The 11,695-nt window shown below is 49.5% G+C and overlaps 3 protein-coding genes across 3 annotated transcripts; 1 reads left to right on the top strand and 2 right to left on the bottom strand.

Moving 5' to 3' along the window:
• Positions 1–3,817: 3,817 nt before the first annotated feature.
• BROUX77_003840 (uncharacterized protein) lies at positions 3,818–5,548 on the bottom strand (the record flags this gene model as incomplete). Its single annotated transcript, XM_073748536.1, has 2 exons — positions 3,818–5,242; positions 5,357–5,548. The coding sequence occupies 2 exons, from the start codon at positions 5,546–5,548 to the stop codon at positions 3,818–3,820; spliced, it is 1,617 nt and encodes a 538-aa protein (XP_073606265.1).
• A 1,823-nt stretch (positions 5,549–7,371) lies between these two features.
• Positions 7,372–8,646, top strand: BROUX77_003839 (uncharacterized protein; the record flags this gene model as incomplete). The annotated part of the gene is made up of 2 exons (XM_073748535.1): positions 7,372–8,359; positions 8,447–8,646. The coding sequence occupies 2 exons, from the start codon at positions 7,372–7,374 to the stop codon at positions 8,644–8,646; spliced, it is 1,188 nt and encodes a 395-aa protein (XP_073606264.1).
• Positions 8,647–9,825: 1,179 nt separating this feature from the next.
• On the bottom strand, positions 9,826–11,109 carry BROUX77_003838 (uncharacterized protein; the record flags this gene model as incomplete). The annotated part of the gene is made up of 1 exon (XM_073748534.1): positions 9,826–11,109. One exon carries the CDS (start codon positions 11,107–11,109, stop codon positions 9,826–9,828), a length of 1,284 nt encoding a protein of 427 aa, XP_073606263.1.
• Positions 11,110–11,695: the final 586 nt, after the last annotated feature.

Genomic DNA, 11,695 nt, shown 5'->3' with positions numbered 1-11,695 from the left:
CGGTGGGCGAGTGTGAATGAGGGTGGGCGAACGACCAAGCGAGGCAAAAAGGGGAACAATCGGGGCAGAGCAGCGACGTTTCTAGGTACAGACAGAGAGCCCAACCGCAACTACAGGGCCCCCCAGCATCAACAAAAGAAGAGGCTCCCCTGCGCAGCAGCCCGGCCGGATATTGAAGGAACAGACCAGCCAAGAAGAATCAAGCAAAGGCAAAGCACGCAGCGCAGCGACGGCGGCAATGCCATGCCCTCTGCTTGCTTGGTTGCTTGCTTCGGTGTGCAGTATAAAGTATACGCCTCATAGCATTCTATAGCATACACACAACATGGCCACTCTTCCGCTGCCCCCCTTCGTCTATTTCCGTTGTCCTCCCTCGTAAACAACCACAGCTTGAGCTTGACTGTCCACTCCAGTCCAATTTCTTTGTGTATCAGAAATGAACCGCTCAACTTACAGCAAAGAAGCCCGCACCTCCCACAAGGTACCCACCAAGTACCTTTGCGGCCATGCTTGGCAGCTCTGCATGTACCACCTCTCTGTCTGCTTACAGAGCTGCAGCGCCTTCATGACCCCAGAGGTACCTGAAATTCCCGCTAGCCACCCATTTGAGAGACTTATCAGGTACGACCATGTCAGCCGGTTTGGTACCTAAGCCCGAGCTCAGGCTAGCGCATCTTTAGTGTTGTTATTTATGTCGGCTTTGTCCTTTTTGGGGACTGTTCACAGAGTGCTCAGCGCAAGGGGCAGAACATCGACTTGACCATTGGCGAGCAAGGGAGCCAGCAATTGTACAGATAAAAGAACGCTAGAGAAGTCACTCTGAAATCGTACATCACAAAAATTCACAGAGGACGTTGATGACGTTGTGCCGTCAAGACCCCAACCCTTAGCTAACCAACCAAAAAAAGAGAAGTAAAGAGAAAACCACTGCATGAACGACATCAAACATCAGCATAATAGTCCCAACCCTGCCGCCAGCCTGTAGATTGTCCAAACACTAGTCGCATGAGGCGGGAAACTAAGATCTTAGATGAGAGGAGCTCAGCTGGGCTATGCGGCCTGTTGGTTGCTTTTGCACCTACAGTCTAGCCATGCATTCCACATTGTACGTGTCTATAATTGGCCGGCATAACAGCATCGCGACGGAAAGGCACACGATGCTATCCTGGCTTTGTGTGATTTTATTGGTGCTGGTGCTGCTGCTCGTCGACCAGATTCAAGTCTCGCTCATCTTCCCGCCCCCTCCCCTCCAACCAAGCCCCTATGGGCATTGCAATTTCAGGGCAGACAAGTACAAAGTCACATAGCTTCGTGCCTGTGCTGCACACAGAGTTTTAGTTATGTACATGCAGACCGGCCTGCTCCCTTTCCCTTGCACCTCCAAACGGAAATGCTTGGCCGGCTTCAATTCCTTTTCGGTTCATGGCCTGCTCCCTATTTGCTGCTGCAGAAGATCCAGACCCTCCTAATTTCCTTTGTGCCTGCCACTATATTTTAGCAGTTTTTTTAGCGGCTTCAGCGGCCTCGTCTCTCCTGGAAGTCGAGGGCAGAGCGCCCGTGGAAGGCCGCTAGAACAATCGCTTCAATGCGTGATTATCCCAATCTGGCTTAAGGCGGTGCGCGACAGCTTCTTGTCTAGTTAAAAGCATTTATGTACATACAACGTCTCGGCTTTTTATGCCCATGGGCAGGCTGCCCACAACCACAAACAAAACTGGCCTGCTGCACGACATTCAAATTGACATTTGCTCCGCGAAATTGCCTTTATTTCAGCAGCAGCAGCCAACAGCAACAGTAACATAACACCTGGGCCACTTTTATCTTGGAGTTGACTGACTGACCTTCCAGCCGCCAGTTGCGCTTGATCCAATCTGTGATCCAATGCTCCGAAATCCTGAGGGCTGCCAATGGCAGGGCCGATACGAGTGCAAATGTGAATACTTGTACTTTTGGATATTCCAGCACTACCCACAAGCTTCATGAAAACATTAGCCTCTGCGTTCTAGAAAAACAAATGCCTCCTCATTGAAGCTTTGTCTTCTGTTCTGCAAAAAAAAACTCCATTAAACAGCCCATCACAACATAAAAGCCCAGAGGTGAACAGCCAGTTCCTCTCTCCCTATGAGCGCGACCTTCCGCCAGGATCGACTGTCTACATCCCATCCTGTTATAGCCAGGGCTGTCTTAATACATGCTCCAGGTTCTATACGTGCCTCAGAGGGTTCGATCTGTCAGCACTGCCAAACTTTTGCTCTCCGCTTCAAGTGGCTCTTTGCTAAATCTCCATCACCTATTTTTAACTCCACAAGATCTCAGCACTATACAATGCCATAGAACTCAAAGCAACACTCAACTGATGATAGCACTGTCGCTATTAAGTATCTGCACATACTAAGTCTTTGGAGAATCCCAAGCACTGTCAAATACTTGAGACGATCGCGTTGCTCAAAAGATGGCTCAAGTGTGGCGATCTCCTTTTCTGTCCTGTTATGCAATATTGTGCTGATTCATGCGTTTATGTGTTACTTGCACCATCGTTCTAGGGGGTTGTTAGGGTTAAATATTGGCAATGTTTGTCAATGTGTGACTAGTTTGTTCGTTTTTCTCGGCCTCAACATCGATAGATATCTCCAGCGCTGATATCCCTTTGCGCTCACTCTGGGTGCTTGGACAGGCAAGCTTAGGCACAAGCACGAGCACTGCCCACAGCCAAACAGCCACCGCACAAGAACAAAAACAAAAAAGAAGACCGAGCAACAGACGAAAAGCGCGGTTCGCCGCTCTCGCCAAGACCCTTTGCTGTACTTTGACATGTTCTGTATTTACGGCTTGCCGCAAACCACCACTTTGTGCCTGGCTGGGGTCACGGTGTTATACTAATACTGGCAGTGCAGGTGCGTGATTCTTTGTCCATTGAGAACACGAACCAATGGACGGCTGCGTGGTAGTGCAGTGCATGAACTCATCAGCATATATGCGGAGGGCGTCGGTATTCATGCAAAGCAACTAACCAACTGTTTGTTCTCTCGTGCCCTCTGCTTGTCTCTGGTTCCCTTTCAATTTCAAGGGATGCATGTGCAAAAGGCTCAATGTCTTTCTTCGAGGCACAGAATCCGTGGAATCTCAAAAGCTGACACAACAACCTTGTGCTTCATGTGGCTGTCGCCAGTCGGCTCTTCTAGGATTACCTTTGGTCACACCACACAATGCATGCAGCAGGGGCAGCTCTTGGGACAGCATGTCCCGGCCTTCCGATCGGAATATTAAAATAGGACTACACACAGGCAAGTTCACATCCAGCCCTCTTTGCGCCTACATATCTATACTATTCGCACTGGAACTTGCATGGTGCCTCAGTGTTTAGTCCGTGGTCACTAGTCCGAATAACCCAACGAGAAACAACAGACTGGCCAGCCTAAACCTTGGCTATTGGTCCTGTGCTATCCCTTTAATAATAGGCAGAGGTTTCCTAGGCCGGACTCTGATATGCATTAGGCCGTAGGGTAAGACGGCAGATTGGTGCATTACGAAGCCTGTCATTTCCTCTTCTATAACTATACCACCTGCGTTCTTTATATATATATATATATATGCATTTTGTAATCCCCGTCCAGACCAGCAATTTGGACGCACATGAATCAACAACACGTGATGGCGTGTTCCTGCGATATTGAGTCATGAAGTCCGGTTGGTATGTGCTTGTGGGTACATGAACTCCGTATGAAACTTCACTTTTTTTGTATGGGCTTGTAAGCAGATATTTAGTTAGATGTACTAGTTACACCAACTGTCTATTAACTAGCAATGACAACAAATTTTACAACTTGATTGTTATGTTGAAGTGGTCTAATGCCAACGCCACTGCAGAGATGATCCCGGTATAGCCCACAAGAATAACCATGGACAGACCGACCGAAGCAGTGAGCGTTGGCATAGTCATGTTGACCAGTCCCGTAAGAAGATTTGCGACGAGGAAAATAGCCAGGCCGTTTCTGTTGATTGCCCGGTACAGCCTGCTCGTCGATGCATCGTGTATCTCCTTTTCGCTGCGCACATCGCCAGCCGGAGGATTGTGGGCAGCCGGGAAGAAGACCGTCTCGACAATGCAGCATGCCATGATCTGGGCAGTGTTGAACGCGGCTGTCCATAGAACATACGGCAGGTTGGCGATGCGGCGCGACACGACTAGGTTTAGGCCATGGTAGTGTGTGGTGGCGACATAGGCAACAGACCAGAAGGCTGACCACATAAACATGGTTTTCAGTAGAGTTTTGCGTTGCGCGGAAGCATTTAGGGAACCATGGGGCTTAATGTACCGGGGCAAAATCCACATGCCCATGTCTTGACCGGCAAGGAAGATTGCCAGGTAGCCAATGAAGGAGAAGATGCCTTCGCGGTTTTTGGAGATGAGGTTGAGACGTTCCGCCATGATGATGTAGTTTTGCAGCGGCGTAGCATACAGCGTGACTTGGTATCCCGTGATGATGAGAATTGCCTGGGCAGCAAATGACGGGATAATGTCAAAGAGCGCAGCGCTCATAGCAACAAAGGGCGGGAGTAGACCAAGTGTGAAGAAGAAGTTCCAGTGCACGCCATACTCGGTCGTGTGCTCTGCGTACTCGAGGCCTTTGACACTCAGCATTCTGACAACTCCCAGAGCCAAGAGCGGTAGCGAGTGACGAAACGATGCAAGCATGCGTCTGACAGGATCAGCCTTGATGCCGGATGCGCGCTCTTTCAGTAGCGGCCTGGCACCCACGACACCGGCAGAGAAGACAAAGGAACCCACGCCCAAGTCCATCAAAGAGGTACCCCATGTTTCAACCTTGGCAAAGCGCCGCGGGAACACGCGGAAGTCGACGGCCAGGATAGCAATGACTGTGATGGCCATCATGGAGCCGCGGTACATGGTGATGAAAGGCTTAATGCCTAGCGCATGGAGGTCTTTGTCCGAGACACGCGAGGTGTCGTGCTTGAGGCCGGCCTTTTTGAGTGTTGCGGCAGTTGGGCGGTTCTGAGATTGGCGAGATGAAGCAGGGGTGGTGGACGGAGGAAGAAGCAGAATGATGATGACGGGAATTAGAATAGCAAGATTTAGAAGAAGAGCTTGGTCGGCGTAGAGTGTCACCGAGAGAAGCAGAGTTCCCATGTTGATCATGTAATCAGCTAAAGCAGGGACCAGACCATATGGCTCAAAGAACTTTTGGCGAGACTGTAATACAGACCAGAGAGCACCAGAGAGCTAAAGCATCACTAATGTCAGTCTCATTCATCTCATTATCATGGATGACCAGCTACAAGTACAATCACTGTAACCCGAGGATGAGGATGATGGTCTAAAGGTAGCGTGACTTACCGGTGACGCCAGAGTGACCATGTTGATGTCCCCAATGGAGCTACCTGTTAGATTGGAGACAAAGCTTTCTTTCAATAGCTTGTAGCTCAGCCTTTTGGCAGCTTCATCTATCGCAGCATCAATGTTCTCTGGTTCCGCCTCCTTTACTAGCTTCTGGGCTGCATCTTTGACGTCTGCTAACTGTGACGCCATCTCGAGGGGAGAAGTGTATTGGTTGGCGGGTGAGTGAGTGGAGTGAAGTTGAAAAGAAATGAATGGTCAATTGACTCAAGAGAAAGTTGTCAAGACAAAGGGAATATCCACAACTAGAGACATCGCAATTTGAAGCTTCCGTTAATGACGACACTTTGGCATCTCCTTCTAGGAGCTCTTATCTTATCGCACGCGCCACATGCATGTGTACTAGTGCGCCACATAAACAGCCACATCTGACGACGGCTTTGTGCGCTAACAGGAGTTGGCACACAGCTAAAAAAAGACGTGTAACGTCTTGAAGTGCCAGAGACCTGCATTCTGGGCCCTTTCACGTCATTGGGAGACAAAGAAGGCGAAAGAGAAGGCGAGGCGGCCGAGGTTAAACAGACTCGAAGCTAAGCAGAATAAAGTATGCTTGGTGTGGGAAGGCTGAATATCAAATCTACAAAGCAGTATTCGTGGCGATGTTCAGGAGTTGAGATGGCCTGGAGATATGACATCGGGGATGTGTAACTGCGATGATTATACTAGAGACATTTAGCCGGCTCTGTAAAGTTCCGGGGCTCTCAAGTTGTATGTGAAAAGAGATTTAGAGAGAGAAATACAGCCCACGCCGCAGCTCCAAATCAAGAGACATGGTGTCTCTCTATATCGCTCCCTAGACTTACACAAGGTTTGCGGTGTTATCTTAAACCTTTATAAACACGAGATAAAGTGGCGCTCGTCTGCGGTATTCATAAACACGCTCTCCTTGACCAAGTGCCGGATATGGGCCTCGCTTCCGTATCTATCTGCCGCAGCTCAAGATGTAATGTGATCGAGGCTTGTACTGAAAAAAAAAAGAACAAGGGGTGAGGAGCAGCTTGCTGAATGTACTGCTTAGTAGCTTTGTATACAGAAAAGGCTACTTGGCGCAAACCACATACTGCTAGAAGCATGAAATGCCACTTCACTTGGACTGAAGTCTAGCTCGGGATGGTGTCTCTGGACGCGGGTCAGCCGCTCGGGTGGTTACATTCGGCCATGTCTGTCAAAGGAAAGTCCAGCCAGGAGAAAAAGATGGCATATCATGCAGAAGTACACACAGCGTGTGTCTCTGTAGTGTCTATGTATGTATGTATGTATGTATGTATGTATGTACATACTTGTCCTTGGGCTTTGGACCTGATGGTGCATAGTATGCATATGAGCACCAAGTTAGAGAGACCCTGGTCCTCAGCGCTCCCCTAATACCCCGGCCACCTCGTGCCGCGCAAACAAAGTTACATGGATGAGATGGACAGCTAGCCAAGTATATAGTTGTTGCACATGTAAACTATGTGCTTTGAAGCCTGCCTGACTGCTAAGGCCGGGCTCTGCTCAAGTCTTTGAGCCACAAGCCTGTTCAATGGTGCTACAATAGTATCTGAAGCGGTTAGAATCTGGCATGGGTTGGCCCCAGGCGTAAGGATAAGCTAAAATCCGTCAGACAAAGACGGCGCTCTTTCAGTTCTTTGATATCTTGCCATGGGGACTATACAAGGACTTCTTTGAGGAGATTTCTTCTCCCTTTCCACACGAGAGATGCTGTTCTTAAGATCATCGTGTCTCCCAGACTTGTTGCAAGGCGCTTATAGCCTTTATGGTTGTGCCGATACTCCAATACTTCAAGAGACCCAGAGCAATTGAACATTCTGGCACATACTGGTTCAAGACTACGCTTGACGACTGATCCGTTGATACTACCCTCATAGCAGTCGTTTCTCTCTTCTTTGTCTAATATTCTTTTTTATTCAATAAGTGTATCAGCAGCTTCACCAACTCTTTCTCCTCACTTTATCATGACATCACTATCCAAGATGCCATCAGACCCGGACACCCAAACCCTCGCCATCCGCGACCATAGCCGGCGTCGCAACGCCATGTCCATGAGTCGCCGGAGCTCACCCAGGGCCATCTCTTCCCAGCGCCCAGCACTCACCGTGAAAACCGACTCTCCTGTGCTCTCCTCGGAGAGAAAGATCGGTGGTGGCGGTGGCATCACAAAGCAGCGCTCCACCGATGGCAAAACACCTACCAGTCTACGAACACCTCTGGCTCATCCACTCTCACATCACGTATCGGCTACCCATTCCCCCGTACACGAAAGTATCTGGCGCCTGCAAGAGCGCCTGCGTGAAATGGGCCCGGCCTACCTGTACAGCAACAAGATCCCCTTCGACATCTACGTCACCGCCCGGCCACTCTCCTCTCTGACGCCCACAAGTTCCACCGCCGGGACAGCGGCAGACCTGTCGCCGTCTACGCCAAACTGCTCGCCAGCCTCTGTTAACATCTACGCGCGTATACGCCCTGCCAGCGGGTCGCCCGCCAAGTTGATCCGTCGCAACTTTAGGCTTGCCGAGGCGCGCGCGACTATTCCCGAAGCGCGCCAGCTGCCCCCGCGCAGCAGCGACGCAGGGCCAACACCGTCTGTCCCAACGCCATGTCTGCCTGGCGCCGGCTTCGCGTCGCAGAAAACGCTGTATGAGCTGGGTGTTAGTAGCCCTGTGGCTCTTTCGGCACGCTCGGCGCACCCGGCAGCGCTGCGCTCGCCGTTCACGTACCGGACAGCGCCGTTGTCTGCTGTCGGAGGGCGGGATGGCCAGCGTGCCGTCACGGGTGGTTTCAGCGCTGTGGCCAAGTCTCCATTCCCAGAAGACCCGCTGATCGGGTTTGAGCGTAGAAAGTCTCTTACTTCGCTACATGTGGCAAAAATGAATACTGATATCGTTCCACCGAGGGAGGGGTTTTCTTTCACGGAAGCTTCATCTACTGGTGTTCCCATGCGTAGGTTATATTTACTTGAGCGTTTTCTTTGAACATCTTTGCTTCCCCGGCACTCATTTCAAGCCTTGCTAACCTCGAGCCTTATAGATCTAGAATACGCACGTGCCTATCTCCCTATTCTTGCTTCGCTCATGCTCTCGGGTCATGTCTCCGAGAAAGACGACATTGAAATTTGCCTGCCGTGCCCTGATGCCTGGGCAGATACAGTTTCTCACGTATACACAGGCCTACCAAAAATGAACGACAAGATTCGTGCCAATTCTCAGCATTTGGGTGGTAGACTGTAGATAGTTTAGTGTAATATGACAGGAAAAGAAAACGGTTTCTCGATGACTTGAATAAGATAATACACCCAAGGTTGAAATTCAAGTCGCTGGTGCCTGGATATACACTGTGACCTCTCTCTGACAACCCGATGATGTGATACGTATGCATGTACACACATATGTAAAGTGTTTTCTTTGACCACACAGCTCACCTAGTCGAGAGAGTGAACAAGCTGCCTTGCGAAGCTGGTACTTTGAATTCAAAAGACGATCCAAATCAGACTTGAGCTCCGATTCATATATGTGTGCATCTATACTAGCCAACAAGATCCTGGGATAACTGTCACTACGTCATAGAACGGCAAGGCACCATAAACAGAAGAAGTTCGCAGTGTGAGCGTGAAACAACCCGTGATATTTGTTGTGTTCAGGGCAGGACAAAGACGAGATGAGAATCTCTCTTGTAGCACCATCTATTTACAGAACATAGCAGGTAAAGAACAATGCAACCCCGCGTGCCAACTCGAGCAAGCCTGTGAGAGGTAAGCAAAACAGAAGAAAGACACCCCAAAAGTAGGATGTTTAGCCTCCCACCCAAAGAACGAAAGAATGAACCCCAAACCGTGCAGATTGCAGATGAGCAAAGAGAGGACACACATGAAGTGTATCACTTAAACACACCATGATGCCACCTTGACTCCCAGCAAAGAAAAGACAAAGCCATCCCATAGAGAAAAAGAAAACATAACCCATCAGGTGTAAGCCGTGACAACCATAGAAAACGAGAGACCGTAAAACCGAAGAAAAAGATTGACCACAAACGTGCAGAACGCGAGAAAAGGAAAAAAAAAAGAATACAAACAAGCATGCTGCTTAGCAATGCGCATGTGGCCGGGCCTGTAACCCAAGTAGAAACCCGTGTAAATAAAACGAAAGACAAGTCGCCAACCCAATCCCAAAATCCAAGACACTGTTGGTCGTAAAAGAAAGAAGCATGTAGCTTGCAAAAAACAAAGGAAAAACAAGGTCATAAGGTGATAGCGCAATCACATGGAGCAAGACGCGGTAAAGTGGCTGTCTGCTGGTTGGCTAGTGTTGGTAATGTGTCGAGAAAAAAAGAGTGTAGATCCGATATTTTTGAAGTCGGAAAGTTGGTTAAATGGAGTGACTTCCAAACCCTTGGTAGATGAAGTCCAAGTGCTAGCGGCGACCCATCTTGAATAGTCTGGTGCGCACCCAAAGAATAAAGGCAGTCCAGGAAGACTGAGTGCGTTTCTTGGCCGAGTAAATGCGGCTAGGTGATTGGTTGACCTCAATACCGGTATCTTCAATGTCATCGGTAGGCTCAAGACCGGGAGCGAGATCGTCGTAGTTGTTGGCGGCGAACAACAGGTCCGAAACCTTCTCTGCATCGTTGTTTCCACCGGTACCGCGACGAGTAATTGTATGCTCATGGCTATTGCGGCCTGAACCGCCGGTAGAAGCAGACTTCTTGACTTGCGCCTTTTCAAACTTGACAGCCTCCTTTGTTGCTTCACGCTCCTTCTTCTCGAGTTCAGCACGAGCATATTTCTCCTCTTTTACCCGCTGTTTCTGTTCAAACTTTTTGCGAGCTTCGCGGATTTGTTCGCGCTGGGTAAAGGTGTCTACCTCGGATCGTGAACGGAGACGGAAAGTCATATCGAGTGATGAGCGCTTGGGGGTCATGGCCGAAGTGCAAGCTGTAGTCGATAGTGGTTTCGAAGATGCAATCGAAGAAGGAGAGTTCAAAGATTCCTGGGTTGGTGAAGTATGAACATCTGAGTAGGTACTAGGAGTGAAGATGGTTGGAGAGACGCGCATGTTGTGGTAGGTGGGTGAATGATCAAGTGAGTTTCTAGCACCAAACGAGGATGCGCGGAAGGTAAAGTTTGATGGTGATGATTGGTTGTACAGCTCGTCGGAGTTTTCCTCAATAGTAGGGGAGTAATCACGAGGGAAATGGGAAGTATCTGTAGGTGAGATAGGTGTTATGAAGAGGGGCGGAGAAGAGGTCCGGGGGGTTTGTTGAAAAGGATGAACAAAAGTGCCGGATCGGGGACCGGAACTGGAAGTGGCAATACTAGCGTGCGAGGTACAAGAAACACTCCGGTTATGCGCAGCGTACTTGTTACGCGGGGCAGGAAAAAGACTGGAACCGTTCGTGTGGTGCATTCTCGACGAGGAAAAGGTACTGTCTAGCACGTCGAGCGAATTGGTTTTGTGATAGGTTGTTTCCCGTGGCGTAGTGGAAGAAGCGGTTGTGGTTGCGCCGGTATCTACATAATCGAAACTATTGTTGCGCGCAGAGCTAGAGCCCCATCCGTGGTTTTCATAGTGGATTTGGTCCTCCCAGGTTCGACTCATGTCAAGAGAGCCCTGCTCCGAATGTGAGCTGCGCTTGACAGTGAGGCGACCATTTCCACGGCTGCGGTGTCTATGTATTTTGGTGTGAACAGTTGCCATTGTGGGCGATTGTGCTGGGATTGAAAAAGGTGAATAATCGAGGGCGGACTTGTTTGGGCTTGATCTGTTGGGCAATAAAACGGCGTGGGAGTTTTCGGCAGAACAGGCTTGTGGGATGCGGAGTAGTGGTAGTCAGAATGAGACTTGCACCTCACGCCTCAACACGGTGCACGAAAAACAACGAAAGATGTTTTAGGATGGCGTGCTGGTGCTGTTGGCCGAAAATGTTTCCAAGTGACAACGATGGGATGGTTTCGCTTTAAGGCTTGGTCTAGAAAAAAAGAAACCACGAAATTGGCAGGTCGGAAACGTTAAGTGAAGCTTTGACTTATTCCTGTGACCAGGGTGAACGCGGAAAGAATAAAGAGGCTGGCGGTGTCAAGTAGAGGGGGAACTGAAAGCTGATATAAAAAAGACACAGGCTCGGATAAGTTGTGCGATAGGAAACGATGATGTAAAAGGGTATTCTCAAAGAATAAATGGAAGTTGGAGGCCGAGAGGGACAAGCCGTGAAATAGGGAGATAGATCCTATGGGGCAGTGAGTTGAGCAATATAGGCCGATGGCAATGGCTATGGCTATGGGGT

Source organism: Berkeleyomyces rouxiae, assembly GCF_048999995.1.
Source record: "Berkeleyomyces rouxiae strain 22BRR77 chromosome Unknown BrBRR77_ptg000003l, whole genome shotgun sequence".
Lineage (NCBI taxonomy): Eukaryota > Fungi > Ascomycota > Sordariomycetes > Microascales > Ceratocystidaceae > Berkeleyomyces > Berkeleyomyces rouxiae.
This window is presented reverse-complemented; position numbering and strand designations above follow the sequence as displayed.